Genomic DNA, 17,261 nt, shown 5'->3' with positions numbered 1-17,261 from the left:
AGAGAGCTATCACAGTTTTATAACAAATATTCTTCGTTTTTTTATTATTATTGCATTTCTTACTCAAATCTTAGGGCTGCAACTAATAATTTTTTATAAAAGCGATGAATCGGTCGATTGTTCTTTCAATTAATCGATGAATCGGATTTCAAGGAAACACATATTTAATCTCCTCCTTTATTTCAATATTGAAGTTTGGACGGATAGAAAAATAGTGCACAACACACCAAAATATTCTATGGTATAAAACATTTAAAAATCCGAATGTTTGTCAAATAACTATACAATAAACAATAGATCTTCCTTTCCTACCACCTTATCCAAAGATAACATTACATTAAGACTGAACAGACAATACAAAAATGAAGAAAAAGCAATAAATTGAATTTTATGTTTGGCAAAATTTGTATCCGCCAAATAATAATCAGGGCGCTCTCTGCCGGATTAAAGTGGTACTACCACCCTACGACTTAACGAAATCCAATGCACTTATTTGCATTGATTCAACGTGCTTAGTGGTTCATAAATCGAGTAACACGATGACTCGGTGAGGTAATTAGTTGCAAACGCTTTTATTACCGAGTTTATCGATTCGTTGTTGCAGACCTACATTTTTAAAGCTTTTATCGCTAATGATTATTGGCTCCAAATATCGGTTGTCAGGCTCCATCCATCATCTGCACCGCTTATCCCCTGTAGGGTCGCGGGGGTGCTGGAGCCTATCCGAGCCATCTTCGGGCAGTGGGCAGGGGACACCCTGAACTGGTTGCCAGCCAGAATTTATGAATCAAAGACTCTCAATGAATCAAATAACACAATGCAGTTAGTGCGTGTCATGAAAAAAAATTGTATTTAGTAAAAAGACAGGCGGTCGAAAAATGTCCAAGGTATACGAGAGACGATACATGAATGTCCTGTTCCATCATCTCTGCATCGACCATACGGGAGGCAGGAACGCTTCACGAGAGGAAGACTCTGTTGTCTTTGGCCCACTTCCTCATAACTTGGATGATGTATTCCACCTGCGAGACTCTGGAATTGCGTAGAAGGAGCACCACTTCCTTCAGGGTCTCTCTGGGACGACAAACATCAATTTTTCTTATATTCTTCATTTTTTTCAAAAATGTGTTAAATGGAGAGCACTCGCTATTTCCCGCTTCAGTTATCGCTGGTTCACTTCTTTTGCAGGAAAAATAATAATCATTTGAAAAAAAAAAAAACAACAACAGATGTTTCCCGCACCAACGAGGAATGTTTCGGATATGTGCCCTAAATAATGCATCTGCCAAACCCTTCCACCTCTCTCTACATCTGTCTGTACCTCTCTCTCCCTCTTTCTGTCCCTCTCCCTATCTCTGCCCCATTCCTCTGTCCGTCCCTCTCGCTCTCCTTCTTCCTCCCTCTGTCCATTTCCCTCCCTCTGTCCGTCCATCTCCCTACCTCTGCCCCTATTCCTCTGCCTCCCTTCGTCTGTCCCTCTCCCTCTTCTTTTCCCTCTCTCTGTCAGTCCCGCAGCTTCTCCCTCCCTCTGTCTGTCTCTCTCCCCCTTCTTCTCCCTTTCCCTACCCGTCTGTCCATCTCCCTACCGGCCTGTCCCTCTCCCTATTCGCCTATCGCTCCCCCTAACCTTCTCCCTACCTCTGCCCCTATTTCTCTCCCTCCTTTTGTCTCTCCCTTTCCTTCTCCTTCGCCCTCCCTCTATCTGTCTGTATTCCCTCTCCTTCTCCCTCCCTCTGTCTGTGCCTCTCCTCTCGCTCTCCCTACCTTTGTCTGTTTCTCTCCCTACCACAGTTTGTCCCTCTCCCTAGCTATCTGTCCCTCTCCCTAACTGTCTGTTCCTCTCCCTGTCTGTTCCTCTCCCTGTCTGTTCATCTCCCTAACTCTCTGTCCTCTCCCGACCTGTTCGTCCCTCTCCCTACCTGTATGTCCCTCTCCCTACCTGTCTGTCCCTCTCCCCATCCGTCTGTCCCTCCCCCTATCCTTCTGTCCCTCTCCCTATCTGTCTGTCCCTCTCCATACTTCTGTCTATCCCTCTCCCTCCCTCTGTCCGTCCCTTTCCCTCTCCCTCCCTCTGTCTGTCTTTCTCACTCTCCCTCTCACTGTCCGTCCCTCACCTTCTCCCTTTCCCTGCCTTTGTCTGTTCCTCCCGCTACCCGTTTGTCCCTCTCCCTACCCGTTTGTCCCTCTCCCTATCCCTATTCAGCTGTCCCTCTCCCTATCCCTATCCGTCTGTCCCTCTCCCTATCTCTGCCCCCTCCTATCGCTGCACCCCCTCAAATAACTGGAAAGTCAAGAGAGCCATGACGTTATGTTCTTCACAAGTGCATGTAAACTTTTGACCAAAACTGTGCCTTGTCTCACTACCCCTATCTACCATGAGGCATGAAAATTGCGAGCCTCACTCTGCAGCTGCAGACACTAAGCACAGTAATACGTTACACTCTAACTGTATTAAAAATATTCATAGTGTAATGTGAAAAAACTGATTTTAAAAAAGGAAAATACAAAAATCTTCAATTTAAATGAGCAATTACTTTAACACTGAAACTGAAACATACCCATGTAATCTATATTACCATGATGACTCCCCTGACTGCACCTCGCTCACATTATATTTTATGAAAATATCAAATAGAGGGAACATACTTTGACTCCTTGTTGGCTAAAATGAGCTGAAAGATGCCAACGCAAGCTCCTCTTTTGCCCTCCCAATAGTTGGAGCCTGGGTCAAGCTTCTCAAGGGCGTCAAAGGCTTTAGCTGCATACAGGAACTGGCCCATCTGAAACACAAAGAGAGGCGCTGACCAAATCACTTCAAATGAAACATAATAGGCGGCTAAATCTAGGTAATACATATTCCTTGAATTCGTTCTATAGATGCTAGCTCTAGCACCTACAGTGCCGTTGTTGGAGAAATTGGAGGTTCGATAATCGAGAGAAAAGTCTTCTCATATGTGGATAAGGAAAATGGACAGGAGCCAGCCTCGTCCGGAGGGAGATACAACTTTATTGATGCGTCAATGAAGATCTCGGAGAGCTGGGAACATGACAGTGTTTTTAAAGCTGGTAGCGACGATTAAGCTTCGATTACACCCCAAAAGGCGGTCCTGTATCAGGTATCAAGTACAGAGCGTCCCGTCCCTTGCACGCTATCTTCAAGGAAACTTAATGTCTGCCAAGAGTATCTTCAAGGATGTCTACCCGACCTTTTCCCACAACTGTAAGCAAGTCTTTCTAAATTTCTACATGTATGCAAATCTATTCTACAAATGCAAGTGTATTTACCACAACACCGTTTCTTGATTTCTATGTTTTTTGCATGTTTATCACTCACTATCATCCAAGTTATGAGGAAGTGGGCCAAAGACAAGGTTTCAGATAATCAAACCAATTTTATTATAACACAGAGGAGGCCACTGAGTGGTTAGCGCGTCTGCGGCACATTTCTGAGATCATGAGTTCAAATCCAGCTACTAGCCTGCCTGTGCCGAGTTTGCATGTTCTCCCTGTGCTTGCGTGAGTTTCCCCCAGGCACTCTGGTTTCCTCCCACATTCCAAAAACATGCATGTCAGGTTAACTGGTCCAAATTGTCCCTACGTGTGAATGAGAAAGTGTGTTGTCTGTCTCAGTGTGCCCTGCGACTGGGCGGCAACCAGTTCAGGGTGTCCCCTGCCCACTGCCTGAAGACAGCTGGGATGGACTCCGGCACCACCGCAACCCTACTGAGGATAAGCGGTGCAAATAATGGATGGAGTCTTTCACAACGCTGCGGAGGAATTTTGGCCCAATCTTCTTTGCAAAATTGTTTTAAATCTGCAAAATTGGAGGGTGTTCAAGCATGAACTGCCTATTTAAAGTTAAAACCGCAGCATTTCAATTTCAGACTTTGACTCAGCCACTCCAGGACCTTCATTTTGTTTTGTTTTTTTGTCATTCAGAGGTGGACTTGCTGGTGTGTTTCGGATCGTTGCGCGCTAGCCACCCAGCCGCCGTGCCGCTTAATTGCGATTATAATATAGAAAAATAACACATCTTTTTAAATGAATTACTCCTTTATTTGGTGCATAATGTTTACTATCATTGATAATATATCACAAAAAAAAATTACAAAAAACAGAGGAGCCGTTTGGAGGCCAAAAGTGAACCAAGTGAAAGAGCCTGTTCTCGAAAAATAACCAGAATTCTTATAACTCGTCTCATGCACCTGTCCTCTTGCGTGCGGGGCAGTAATGCTTCACACGACAACCATCAGCGTCATTTTTACACACACTTGTTTTATTTGTCTTCATTTAATGTGTGATCTATCAAGCCCAACTGCCAGGAAACAAGGCAGTGGCAACAATTTTAAGCATTTTCAAACACGTCACCCAAAATCTAAGCTTTTCCTGACCTTGAAAACACAATATTTAAATTCAAGCCTTTTCAAGGATTTTAAGCCCCCATTCCAAGCCTGCATACGGTTAATTTTGGCTTCTCAATCATTTCAGAAATCTCTTTAATGGATTTCTTCTTTTTTGTCTCAGGATCTTCTGCTTCTGCTTCACCTCCATTGAAAGCCACACACCTCCAATCAACTCCAGACCTTTTCACGACTTAATTAATGTCAGGTTAACAAGGCAGGAGCCTTCTGTGTCAATTACAGCCCTCTGAGTCAATTGTCCGTTTACTTTTGGTCCCATGAAAAAAGGGGGATAAAGAGTTTAAAGGGCTATAATTCCTAAACTCTTTTTCCAATTTGGATGTGGAAAGTCTAAAATTGCAGCTTATATTATGCACTTTTAGCTCATATTGGTTATATTGTTGTATTTCTGAATGTGTTTATGAGAACAGCTAAAATAAATTTAAAAAAACGCGTCACTGTCCAAATGTTTTCCGGCCCAACTGTATCTTGAATGCTTTTTACCTTATAGCAGTCGTTGGCGATGAGCTGAAGCAAGCTGAAGGAGTCGGAAGAAGTGCCCATGTTCAAGTAAAGATCCCAGGCCAGACGACCCTTTTTGTTCATGATATCTGAAAAAGAGGGTTGACACGTTCGAAAGGGTGAAGGTATATCCCTGTTAGGTGGAGGGAAATATATCTACCAATAAATTATTCTTGAATTTTCCTTCTTTTGTTTTAACATTCATAATTGCATTCACTAAGAAGAAGAAATCGTTTTTTAACATGTATTAGCTTGCTGTTTTATTGAGCCTTTTTTAAGGTGGTAGTATTTTCTTCAGCTTTTTAATAAATGTTTTCCTGTCATTTAAAGCAAACAATATAAAAACTGTAGAGTATTCAATGTTTGGTCAGAATCCTGTTTTGCAATGTCAGAAAATGATCAAACAATGTCAAAACTTGTGAGGTGAATACTGTGTTTTAAGTTAATCACATAGATATGTTATCTGATTGATACTGGTGGAATGTGAGGTTAGGGAGGGGGCGTTTGCTTGCATTTGTGCATCAAAAGTTGCCATGACAACTTCACCACAGGTGGTCCGCCCCTCCCAGGAGACCGGAACCGAGAGTTGGTACACGTCTCACCTCGTAAGGGCAGTCTGAATTTGGCCAGCTACAAGATAGGAGGGCATGTCCTGACAGAAGGAGCTGGACCAAGGCCCTGGCCAGGTCTCAGCTCAACGGGCAGACGGAGCGCCTTGCCAGGCCTACCAAGTTTCCTCATCGCTCTACAGCCAAGGACATAAGGACTGGGCCGTCATCTTCATTGAAGCAGAACTTCGCAGAACATCTCGCTGTTGCTAGGTGTTGGTATCGGTGTGACGTAAAAGGGGGAATTCTGTCTAAATACAATAACGTAATAATCAAGCCAATGTTGTTGTCTATATCCAAATGGTGCCAGATTAAGTTCTCAACTTCTAGTTTGTTTTATTTTCTTATTATTGCTTTGTTTTCTATTCAAGCCTCTTCAACAACTGATTAGTAAAAGAAAAGTACATAAATCCGAGTGTGAGAGTGTCTTGATTAAACTAAATTGAACAATCAAAACGGTAAAAAGAATTAACCTAAAGTGTGTGAAGCCATCCTTCAGAATAACTAAACAAGGTTTTTCATCCGTTTTCCTGACATAATGATCGAAACACGTAAGTGGTGCTCCAAAAAGGCGAGACGAGTTTTGAAAGGATTAAACTCGGCTCTTTAATTCAATTGGTCAATAAATTGTTTGTTAGAATAATCTATTTACCACCTATATTCACTACAAAACAAAAAGAAAATCCCCAAAACAGGGCGTGACAGGAAGAATACTCAGAAAAACATAGTGGACCCTTTTTTTTTAACTACTTCATTCGATTTGATTTTTGTTTTTTCTACTTCTCAATTCCAACTGACTGGTTTATAACTTAAAGAAACAATGTGAATTATTTGACCACTGGATGTCGCTCTAATTTGTAGTGCAACCAAAAACAAAATTACTAAGAAAAACAAGAAAAAAAAAAACCGAACATTTATAAAACAACAACATGAACAAGGAAATTACAATAAAAAAGTTACAAAAATAAAAAGCAGAAAACCAAAAAACAACCAAATATAAAATAGTTTAAATATAATTTTTCGTCAACAAAATCAACTCCCTTATCAGAATTTAAATCTACTTTCAACAACTATGGGAAAAGCTTGGGAAATAGTCAGAACAATACAAAAAATTATAAAATTCTTGAAACAATACCTAATTAAAGAAAAAGAGAAATCATCTCATCTCATCTCATTAGCTGCACCGCTTATCCTCAGTGGGGTCGCGGGGGTGCTGGAGCCCATCCCAGCAATCATCGGGCAGTGGGCAGGGGACACCCTGAACTGGTTGCCAGCCAATCGCAGGGCACACAGGGACAGACAACTCGCTCGCTCATTCACACCTAGGGACAATTTGGACCGGCCAATCCAACTGAAATGCATGTCTTTGGAATGTGGGAGGAAACCGGAGTGCCCGGAGGAAACCCACGCAAGCACAGGGAGAACATGCAAACTCCGCACAGGAAGTCCGGTAGCTGGATTTGAACCCACACAGGAGGTTCCCAAGACCTTAGAACTGTGCCGCACACGTGCTAACCACTGCGCCGCCGTGCCAAGAGAAATCATATTGACAAATTTAAAGCACAAGGGAGAAACTACAGAGACTCAGAGAGACCAAACGTTTTTTTTGTCCACCCTTTTACAATGTTTTTGACTTTTGCGGTACCCGTGGCAGCAAGATGGCGGACAATCAAGTCCTTCCTCTAGGTGAGCCTCATGTTATTTAAATAAATAGTCAAGTCATGCCATGTTTATGTGTACAGCCCTTAATCACAAGGAGTTTCAAAGGGCTTTAAAGAAACTACAGACTACACCATTATACCATCCCCTGATCTAAAACCTACATGAGGGCAAGGAAAAACTCAAAAACCTCCGCATGAAGAAAATGAAGAAACCTTGAGAAGAGTTGGATTTAAGATGAGAGAACGTTCAAGAAAAAAATCAAACTCAAAAATTAGATTTAGTATTACAGAGTATTCAAGAAAAAAAACGTTAAAAATGTTGGATTTCATATTTGAGATTCAGAAAAAATGTTCAAGAAAAAAATAATGTTCACTGAAATACTAACATTTACCCCTGCTATTTTAACATATTTATGTCAAACGAGTAGTAAATATAAAACTATGATGATTGATGAAAGGTAAAAGTAAATACATTATAAAACATAAGCCTAATACTATATTTAGCTTTCATGGGGTAAAAAACACAATTGCACTGAGTTTGTGTGGAAATTGAGATGCTAATGAATACAAACTACATATATTTAAAGAAAATACTACTGATAGTTCATGTATGTTTGCTAATCATTCGAATGTATCCTTTTTCTTTTTAATGAATGAAGTTTTATATGACCACTAGCAGGCGCTAAATACACAATTACTTACAGCAGCGGGCCAGCCAGCTGAGGTAAACATAGTCACTCTTGATCTTTTCATTCTGAATCAGAAGAAAATCCTGCAAAAAAGAAAACAACAAAACAAAAATAGCAAATAACAACTGTGCTAAAAGCAGGGTTTGTACACCTTTTTCCCGACCAAATTCAAGCACCTTTTTAAAGACTTTCAAAGGCAATTTTCAAATTTCTCCAGTACCATTAAAAGGAAAAAAATCAGTGGAAATCCTGTATTTAGTGGAGCTACAAATATACCTGCGATTTACATATGCAATTCTTAATTTATAGAGACTTACAGTATTTGATTTTGAGACAATTTTCTCCGCATATTGGTGTTTGGTAAAAATAGGTTGGGTAATATCTAGCTTACATATTCAGTTGCGTTGTAGATTAACTGTAAGTCAGCAGCCTTCGAGCTGACAACAGACATCTGGCAGGATGTTATGAGATAATGTTGATACAAGAAATCACAAGTTGTTGACTAAGCGAGCCGATTCTGAGAAAAAACACTTTAGATTCAGAGAAAAAATACTTTCGGTTCCGAGAAAAACATCACGTGATCTTGTTGAACACAGTATAAAACCCAGCGTCTCTTGGACACATTTTAAACGTGGCTTGAATGTTGCTGAATAATGGACGTTCCCTTTCCGCCATATTTCTGTCTCTGCGTATATTTTGGGGCGACGCCCAACGATGTCCTCTCCAAAATAAGTGGCGCCCAACAGTTGCAGGAAGTTCTTCCCATTACATACCACTGGGAACTGCTACCTTAATTTTTTTTGCATGGCTAAAAATAAATGTCCATTCCTTGCACTAATACCAATTTCATAGTGTTTAGGTGTAGCATTCAACTGTCCTCTTGGACGCAACTCATGCCAGCTGCCGTTAATCAAGAGTGAAAAAGAAATGCAATGACAAAGTGAAAACACCAGAGAACAGTGTCTGTGTCATTTTCAGGCAGACTGGTTGAGAAACATGGAAACGATTTTCAGGATTTACACAACAAAAAACACAACATTCAAATTCTAACATTTTCAAGGATTTCAAGCACCCGTTTAAACCCTGAAAAATATCATAAAGCCACACCGGCACTCACGTACCTCCTCAGCTTCTTTGAAGTTACCGACGGCAGCGTTAGCCTGAGCGTGGTTGAAGTTGAATGTGTCGTCGTTATGAAAATGAGCCTGGAAGAAAAATGCATGATAAAGAAATTGTGCGGAGGGGCTCCAGTCACATTTCTGTTTTGGAATTCAAATACAGTGTCTACTGAAGGTCGTGGTCACCCGAGAACTTTTTGTCATACTGACAAATTTCAGGCTTCAAATTTAAAGCTGAAAAACTGACACTCAATCGACAACATGTGAGACACAATCGTGAAGTGGAACCAAACTATTTCAACATTTCACATTATATTAGATCAAAAAAAACCGTTGCTCAACCAACTAACTCCAAAAGTTCCCTGATGACTTCTGAATGATCCAATGTTGACCTAAATGACTAACAATGACAATCAGAGTGCAACGGTGTGTCATTAACTCTCAATTCAAATGCACCAGCATTGGTTTACAAAAGATCAAAGAACAGCCCAGGAAGGTCCAAAATAAAGTTGTAGGAAAGTTGAAAGCAGAAATAGGATACAAGAAGATTTCGCAACATTTACACATCTCCCTGAGCACTGTGCGAGCAATAATAATGTACAGAGCATGCACCAGTGCATTCCGACCAAGACATGGGCGCCCCTCTAAACTTTGACCCAAACAAGGAATAAAAAAAAATCATAGAAGCAACCAAGAGGCCCATGATCCCATTGGAAGACCTGCAGACATCCACGACTGAGGTGGGACAATCTGTGCATAAGAAAACTATTAGCCTTCCTCTGCATACATCTGCCCTTTATGGAGGAGTAAAAAGAAGAAAGCCCTTCTGAAAGAATACCAAAAAAAGGCCCGTTTGGCATTTGCAAGAAGCCACATGGGCCATACAAATAACTTGTGGAACAAGGTGGTCTGGTTGGATGAGACTAAAATGTAACTTTTTGGACTGAATGCAAACCGTTACATTTGGCATAAGAATAACACTGTAGATAACCCTGAAAACACCATCCCCACTGTCATACATGGTGGTGGCAGCATCCTGCTCTAAGGTTGTTTTTCTTCAGCAGGGGCTAGTAAGACGGTTAGAGTTGATGGGAAGATCAATGGAGCCAAATACAGGGCCATTCTGGCAAAAATCTGTTGGAGTCGGCAAGAGACCTGAGAATGGGGAAGGGGTCATCTGTAACAGGATAACAGCCGTAAACATGAAGCAAAATCTACAGTGGAACGCTTTAAACCTAACAAAATAAAGGTGTTAGTCCAAAAATTCAATCCTTTAGAGCGTTTGTAGAAAGATCAGAAAAAGCTGTGCACTAACGATCACCATGAAAACCATAAAGCTTTATTGTGTAATATTTGACCACTAGATGGCCCTGTATTGAAAACCAGTGCCAAATGAGCACCGCGTAGAAGCAAGATGCCTGACAGACAGGGCGGTGACTACTAGGTATTGATTCCGCTATGTAAAAAAAAAAAAACAAATTTCTCGACCTGAGTAATTATAACAACTAAGGTGTAATAGTTCATGTATTTTAGCCTTTTATTCAAATCATTTTTTTTTTAAATAGCACTAAGAGGCACTAAACATCACACATTGTCCCATTAGGATCTTGAGCTTTTTTGTAAGGAAGAATGGGCACATTTTTCTGTTTCAAGATGTGCAAAACTCATCGAGACATATTCAAATAAGACTTGTACCTGTGATTGCAGTAAAAGGAGGTTGTAGAAACTCAAAGGGGGCCAATATTTTTTCAACACCATTTTTTCTAGTTTTTTTTAATTGAAAAGTAGGTAGTGGTAATTTTGGTTTTATTTAATTGATATGGTCCCACTTCAATATTCTATCTCACATGTTTATTCTTCGAAAATATTTTCAAATGTTTAGCTTTGAAGTTTGAAGCCTGAAATATGGCAATATGACAGAAAGTTATTGTGGAACCAAGACTTTTGCTGGGCCAGTGGTTCTTAGAATAGTGGGGCAGGACCCCCTGGGGGCTCCCAGGGCTCTGACAAGGAGCGCGCAGGCGTTTTTGACTTCGAGGACCTTTTTTTTTTTGTAACTTTCCTGGAATAAAGTGGAATTGCACCTCCACTACACTAGGGGGCAGTAGCGTTCTCAGTTGTTTGTTTACATTTAGCCTCCCCGCAGTGCATTAAGCACAGAATATACGCATTGAGTATGAAGTGTAAACATAAAGTGCACCAGGCCCTCAAGTGATCCCATGAAAAAATGATTTAACACATATGCTGGGACAGACAAAGAGAGACGGGGTAAGGAGAAGAACAAAAGTCTCCTCCCGTAGCACTTCACTGCAACCTCGGAGGGAGACGAGCAAAGACCGCTGTGCTTGCTATGTTATAAATGTTGGCAGCAGACAGCAGGAAGCCAAATTAATTAAGCTATCACTTCAAGACATTACACCCTATTCCTGCTGGTAATATGCTAAAAGATCAATCTTTGGGGTGGGGGGAGTAGTGATTGGGTGGCACGAGAGGATTTCTTCTTCTGAGGTGGGGCTTGACAGAAAATAATTGAGAAGCACTGCGCCAGGCACTGTGAAATTTGATAATTTCCTGTGGCAACGCAATGGATACGAACCTTGATGGAGTTGAGGTATGTGAGCACTTCATCAAATTCCTTCAAGAGAAAGAAGCACGAAGCCATACACAGTCTGCCGTGGACAGTGTCTAAAAATGAATAGGAGATGGAAAAAAAGCGTACAGATTTTTGTTCGCCCGCCGAAAAAGATTAACTTCTTTATTTGATTCTTTTCTGCATACCACACTCGCTAGCTGAGCCTCCGACCAGTTGAAAGAAACGCTGGGCCACTTTCAAAAAGCTTTCCTTGTAGGGAAGTAGATACGGTTAATAAAAACAAGAAAAATAACCAAGGCAAGAAAAAAATTACAAAAATAAAACTCACTGATCCAAGTTGCTGGCCGATTGCCACATTGACCGCGCCACTTAATACATATTCCTGGAAAAAACCCACAATGGATGTTTTTATTAATATAGGGCCTTTTGCGCCCTGCGGAAAAATAACAAGATTTTTTTAATGAGGAATATCAAGTACAACATTAAGTTATGTACAGTGACGAAAAGAAGTATTTGAACACCCTGCTATTTTGCTATTTCTCCCTCTTAGAAATCAGGGACGGGTCTGAATTTTTCATCGTTAGGTGCATGTCCACTGTGAGAGAGATAAACTAAAAAGAAAAAATCCAGAAACCGTCTTTCTTTGTAAATATCTCATGTTTCAATGTGGACACATCCGGCTTATAGTCAGGTGCGGCTTATGTATGTATGTACAACATAGATAAGCCTTTAAAAATGTACTGGGTGCGGCTTTAAATCAGGTCCTCCTTTTAGCCCGAATTATACTGTATATTTATTCATTAACGAGAAAAAGCTGATAGGTTTCTGTCTTTTTTCGGATTTTTGTCCTGCTGCATGATCCAGGGGCGCTTATGTTTGAGGGCATAAACTGTTGGTTGATGTTCTCCTTGAGGATCTTCTGGTAAAGTAGAATTTATTATTCCGTCAACCAAAGCAAGTTGTCGTGGTCCTGAAGCAGCAAAGCAGCCCCAGACCATCACACTGCAACCACTATGCTTTACTGTTGGCATCGTGTTCTTTTTGTTAAATGCTGCGCGTTTTTTTTCGCCTTATGTGACGGGCTTCACTCCTTCCAAAATGTTCAATTTTTGACTCATCAGACCACGAAATGTTTCTCCAAAAGTCTTGAGGATAATCAAGATGCTTTTTGGCAAATGTGAGAGGACTATTTATCTCTTTTTGTGACAGCAGTCGTGTCTGGGAACTCTCCCGTGAATGCCATTTTTGGCCAGTGTCTTTCTTATGGAGTGGAGTCATGAACACTGATTCTAACGGGGCTGCTTTGCCACCTCAGGACCAGGACAATTTGCTATGGTTGAAGGGATAATGAATTTTGGTGTTTACCAAAAGGTACTTAAGGAAAACGTTCGGTCCTTCAATATCAAGCTCTCTTTGATCATTATCAGTAGGACAAGATTCCAAAACACACCAGCAAGTCTATCTCTGAATGACTCAAAAAATCGGATTGAATGCTGTGGTGTGACATATAGCGGGCAGTTCATGCTAGGGAAAACTCCAATATGGCAGATTTGAAACACATTTGCAAAGAAGAGTGGGCCAAAATCCCTCCACAGTGTTGTGAAAGACTCATTAAATGAAGCGAAATGATCTGCATTTACAGCGGAACCTCGGTTTTCGAACGCCTCTCAGTTCGAACAAATCGGAGTCCGACCAAAAATTTTGAGAAATTTTTGCTTCGCTGTTCGGTCAAAAAATCGGAGTTCGAACGCCGGTAATGCGTGAATGTGTACGGTAGGGTGCGATGCTGAGCGGCGTACGGGTGTAGATCGCTCTTTTCGTGACCAACTGTTATCGCGTGCGGACGTGCTCTGTTTTGCTTTCGCTTTTAATATAGGTGTACCAAGTGTTTTAGCCCCTAATTATGCCTCCGAAGAAAGTCAATGCAAGCAGCAAAGTTTCTACAGGTAAAAAAAGAAAAGTAGTGCGTACAACTATTGCATTTAAGAAAGAAATAATAGCAAAATATGAAAGAGGTGTGCGAGCGCCTTCTGCTGACCACCACAAAAGTAAGAAATCCTATTCATAATTCTTTTCTTTATCCTTTTTTTTTATTTTTACACGTTCATGTTAGCGTAATCTTTCGTACGGAAGAATACGATAACGCGAACGTACGATTAGCCTGGGTTAGCTTTAAGTTTACGTTAAACATTCATGGTAAACATTCAGGGTGTTGGAACGGAGCCCAACATTGAGGGTGTTGGAACGGAGCCCCCTTTCCAATGAACCGCTCACCACTTGTTGTGGAGACTCGGGTGCTAAATGACATGTAAACGACCTGATTTTTTTAGTTTAGTTTACGTTAAACATTCAAGGTAAACGTTCAGGGTGTTGGAATGGATTAAAACGATTTACATTATTTTTAATGGGAAAAATGATTTCGGTGATCGAACAAATCGGTTTTCGAACAGAGTTCTGGAACGGATTATGGTCGAGAACCGAGGTTCCACTGTATATAGGGGTTCAGTGTCTTACCCACTTCGACATGTAACATGGAGGAGCCGGGATTCGAACCTGCGATCCCTTGATCCCAAGACGAGCGCTCTATCTCCTGAGCTAATGCTGCTCCATTACCAAATACCGTGAACGTTTGATTTCTGTTATCGCTGCCAAAGGTGGCCCAACTCCCTATAAGGTTCAGGACGCAATTACTTTTTCACATAGGTTTGGATTTTTAGTGCTTTGATAAATAGAATCAACATTTCAAAATGACATTTTGTATTTCCTTGGGTTGTCTATGAGTGTTATTAAAATTGGTTTGATGATCTGTAAACCTTTGTGAGTGATAAATATGCAAAAAGTACACCGTTCCCAGATCGGAATCATCAAAGTATGTTTTGACTTTTATGGCAACATAGTTTGGCTCGTCCACAATGTTTTCAGTGAATCAACGTGTCCTCACCTGAGGTGCCGAAGGTACTAAATCTTGGATGAGGTTGTAAGCTTCCTGGACGTCATCTGAAAGAATAACAGCAACTATATTAGATATACATGTCACGCATGGGCGTAACCACCCCGTTTTTGGGGGGGCTCAGGCACCCACCCCCACTCCCTCTCAAAATCCAAACCCAAGCACCTCCGAAGAATGATAACATTTTTAAAACTCTCTTTCCCTTGATAAAGGACAGTATAGGCTTAAATATGATGAAAAACGCTAGATGGAGAAAAAAAGGAAAACAAAACACACAATGCAGCATCGAAAATACTCCACTACCTTGAAATGGTTCAGTCCACTTGATTCCTTGCACTGCATTGTAGTATTTCTGCTTTAGTATTGTTGTAATATTTATAAAGAAGAATTTTTGTAATATATCTAAAGTAAGATAAAAAAACACTTCAAGTTTATTTGAAATTATTGCTACATTTGTTTTTATTAAATAGTCAAATCAAGTCAAGTCATGTATATTTGTATAGCCCTTGATCACAAGAAGTCTCAAAGGGCAGTACAGACTACTATTACACACTCCCCTGATCTCAAACGCGCAGATTTCTTCTTGGCTCTTGGAATCACCAGCAAAGCAACGTTTTTGGAGCGAAGGCTTCAACCAGAAATATTCCGGGAAATTAAATCAAGTAAAATTACTGTTAAATGCTAGCTCATACATAAAAAAGTAAAACAAAACAAAAATGTGAACAATGCAGGGTCAAAAATACTCCACTGCCTTGAAATGGTTTAGTCCATTTGATTACTAGCACAGCTCTCGCTCTCCTCCCCGCTTACTTTTCACTCTGCTAGTGTCCATTGCGGCAAAGCGGCGGAGTCTGTGGAAGCTTTAGTATTTTATGTGAGAATATGTTACTATGGAAACCCAAAAGTGCCACTATTCAATTAAAAAAATGAACATTCAATTAATAAAACAGCCTTAAAATAATAAAAAAACAAATATTAAATATAAACCTTGCTGTGCATTGACCATACATAACTATTTTTTTTAGAATTAGGTGCTTATAAAGCATCTGCTAGAGGGCAGCAGGTTAAAGAGGCAGTGGACGGGGTGAGAGGAGTCCTTTATAATGGTGTTGGTTTTGCTATGGTATCGCAAGCAGGCAATGTCATCCAGACCGGGCAGAGAGCAGCCAATGATTTTCTGGCTCTGCTGACACAGGTCCTTATATAAGGACTAACAGGCTCAGAGACCATTTCTTAAAGACTGTCCCTACCCTAAACAAACACCCAAGACAATATATATATACATTATATATATATATATATATATATATATATATATATATATATATATATATATATATATATATAAGTCCTCAATGCTTTACATTTTTAGTCTTATCTCATAAAAAGAAATACAGCACTAATTTCGAAGATAAAATTCAATTCTTATCAGTTGTATTTATTACAGTCGTGCGTGCTTGTTTAGGGTGGTGATGGCCCTGGGGAAAACGATATATCTTGCTTATATGTAGAACATTTCCCATTTTCTTTATGATCTATGAGAATGTACTCGACCTTGTGGGTTTCATAACAAATCACCTTGTCTCAGGTAGTAGATGACAAGGTTGAGTCTGGCCTCGGGGATAACGTCGATCAAAGGGGGCAACACCTGCAGAGCCCCCTCGCCACCGCGGAAAACAACCTAGAGGACATGTTTTTTTTGGGATAAATTAAAAGTGATGATGTGGCGTTTCAAACCCCGTTTGTGGAGAGTTGTGGAGAGCTTACCAGGTTGTGTCTGATAAGCTCCTTAGCAAACTCAAAGGAAGAGGAGGAAATATCGATAAGGCTCTTCAGTTCGGCCTGAGTCACACGGGGGACACAAACAAGCAGACCCAAATCAGATAAAGAACAAGGAGAGGGAACTGTGTTTCAATGTCATCCTCCACCGACACAGCTGAAGCTTAGTACAAGCTCTGCAGAAGTCTAATAACAAACCTGCTATTAGGGTTTGGTGCACCTCCCTCCACCAGGGCCGCCAAGTGGGTTTGGAACTGGGAGAAGTGTGTCCAATATCCAAATATCTGTCCCCAATTATCCTCACCCTTTATAAGAATATTTTGGACAGCACATGCGGTCGTGTCAATTTTATACCACTGCCACACCCGTTCTGTTTTCTCTTTTTTCCCGGTTTCTTGTTTAGACATTTTGCAGTTCTAATTTTCGTCTTCGTTTCTGGTTTCGACTTTGTTTGGATGTTTGGTTTTGTGAACCCTTGTTTGTTTGTCACTTTATACCTCCTTTTGCTATTAATTACCATCCATATTTTTGAGCACCCCTTCCTCCAGTTCCTGATTCCCCCACATAGGTCCATCATTCCCCCAAAAAACGAATGAGCCCACCACCAAAGGACCCAGGGGGAGGCTACCGCGACCATGTTCTGGTAGTGACTTTTGGTTCCTGTCTCTGCGACAAAGAAAAGGACCCTCGGCCCCACATGGTTCCAGTCTCAGTGGCCAGAAGAAAGCCCCTCGCCTGCGCCTGGTTTCCTGTCCTGGCAATAAAGAGGGAGGCCCCTCGGCCGTGTCTAAAGTTATGGTTTCCTTTTTTGGAAATAATGTTTAGTTCCTGCTTGTTAGATTGCTACTTTATTTTCTTGCATTTTCCATTTACGAATTTAGTCTTTGTTTCTGGTTTGGGCTTTGTCAGGTTTCATTTTGTTTAGAAGTTCCGTTTTGTAA

At 40.8% G+C, this 17,261-nt stretch overlaps 1 protein-coding gene across 2 annotated transcripts in view; it reads right to left on the bottom strand.

Annotated features, from left to right (window-relative positions):
- Nucleotides 1-556: 556 nt before the first annotated feature.
- ift56 (intraflagellar transport 56) overlaps nt 557-17,261 on the bottom strand; it is a 28,032-nt gene continuing 11,327 nt past the window's right edge. The window contains exons 9-19 of one of the 2 annotated variants that reach the window (XM_088341742.1): nt 16,309-16,383; nt 16,120-16,222; nt 14,533-14,588; nt 11,920-11,973; nt 11,777-11,840; nt 11,595-11,683; nt 9,002-9,085; nt 7,894-7,963; nt 4,905-5,011; nt 2,647-2,780; nt 557-1,074 (exon numbers count right to left, since the gene is read on the bottom strand). In XM_088341742.1, coding sequence (XP_088197868.1) covers nt 960-1,074; nt 2,647-2,780; nt 4,905-5,011; nt 7,894-7,963; nt 9,002-9,085; nt 11,595-11,683; nt 11,777-11,840; nt 11,920-11,973; nt 14,533-14,588; nt 16,120-16,222; nt 16,309-16,383 — 951 coding nt within the window. In that variant the 3' untranslated portion in view covers nt 557-959. The remainder of the gene's footprint in view (nt 1,075-2,646; nt 2,781-4,904; nt 5,012-7,893; nt 7,964-9,001; nt 9,086-11,594; nt 11,684-11,776; nt 11,841-11,919; nt 11,974-14,532; nt 14,589-16,119; nt 16,223-16,308; nt 16,384-17,261) is intronic. The other variant, XM_088341743.1, reaches the window with a different exon arrangement.

Source organism: Urocampus carinirostris, chromosome 8 (assembly GCF_059441175.1).
Source record: "Urocampus carinirostris isolate Australia breed hairy pipefish chromosome 8, RoL_Ucar_1.0, whole genome shotgun sequence".
In the NCBI taxonomy this organism is placed as follows: domain Eukaryota; kingdom Metazoa; phylum Chordata; class Actinopteri; order Syngnathiformes; family Syngnathidae; genus Urocampus; species Urocampus carinirostris.
This window is presented reverse-complemented; position numbering and strand designations above follow the sequence as displayed.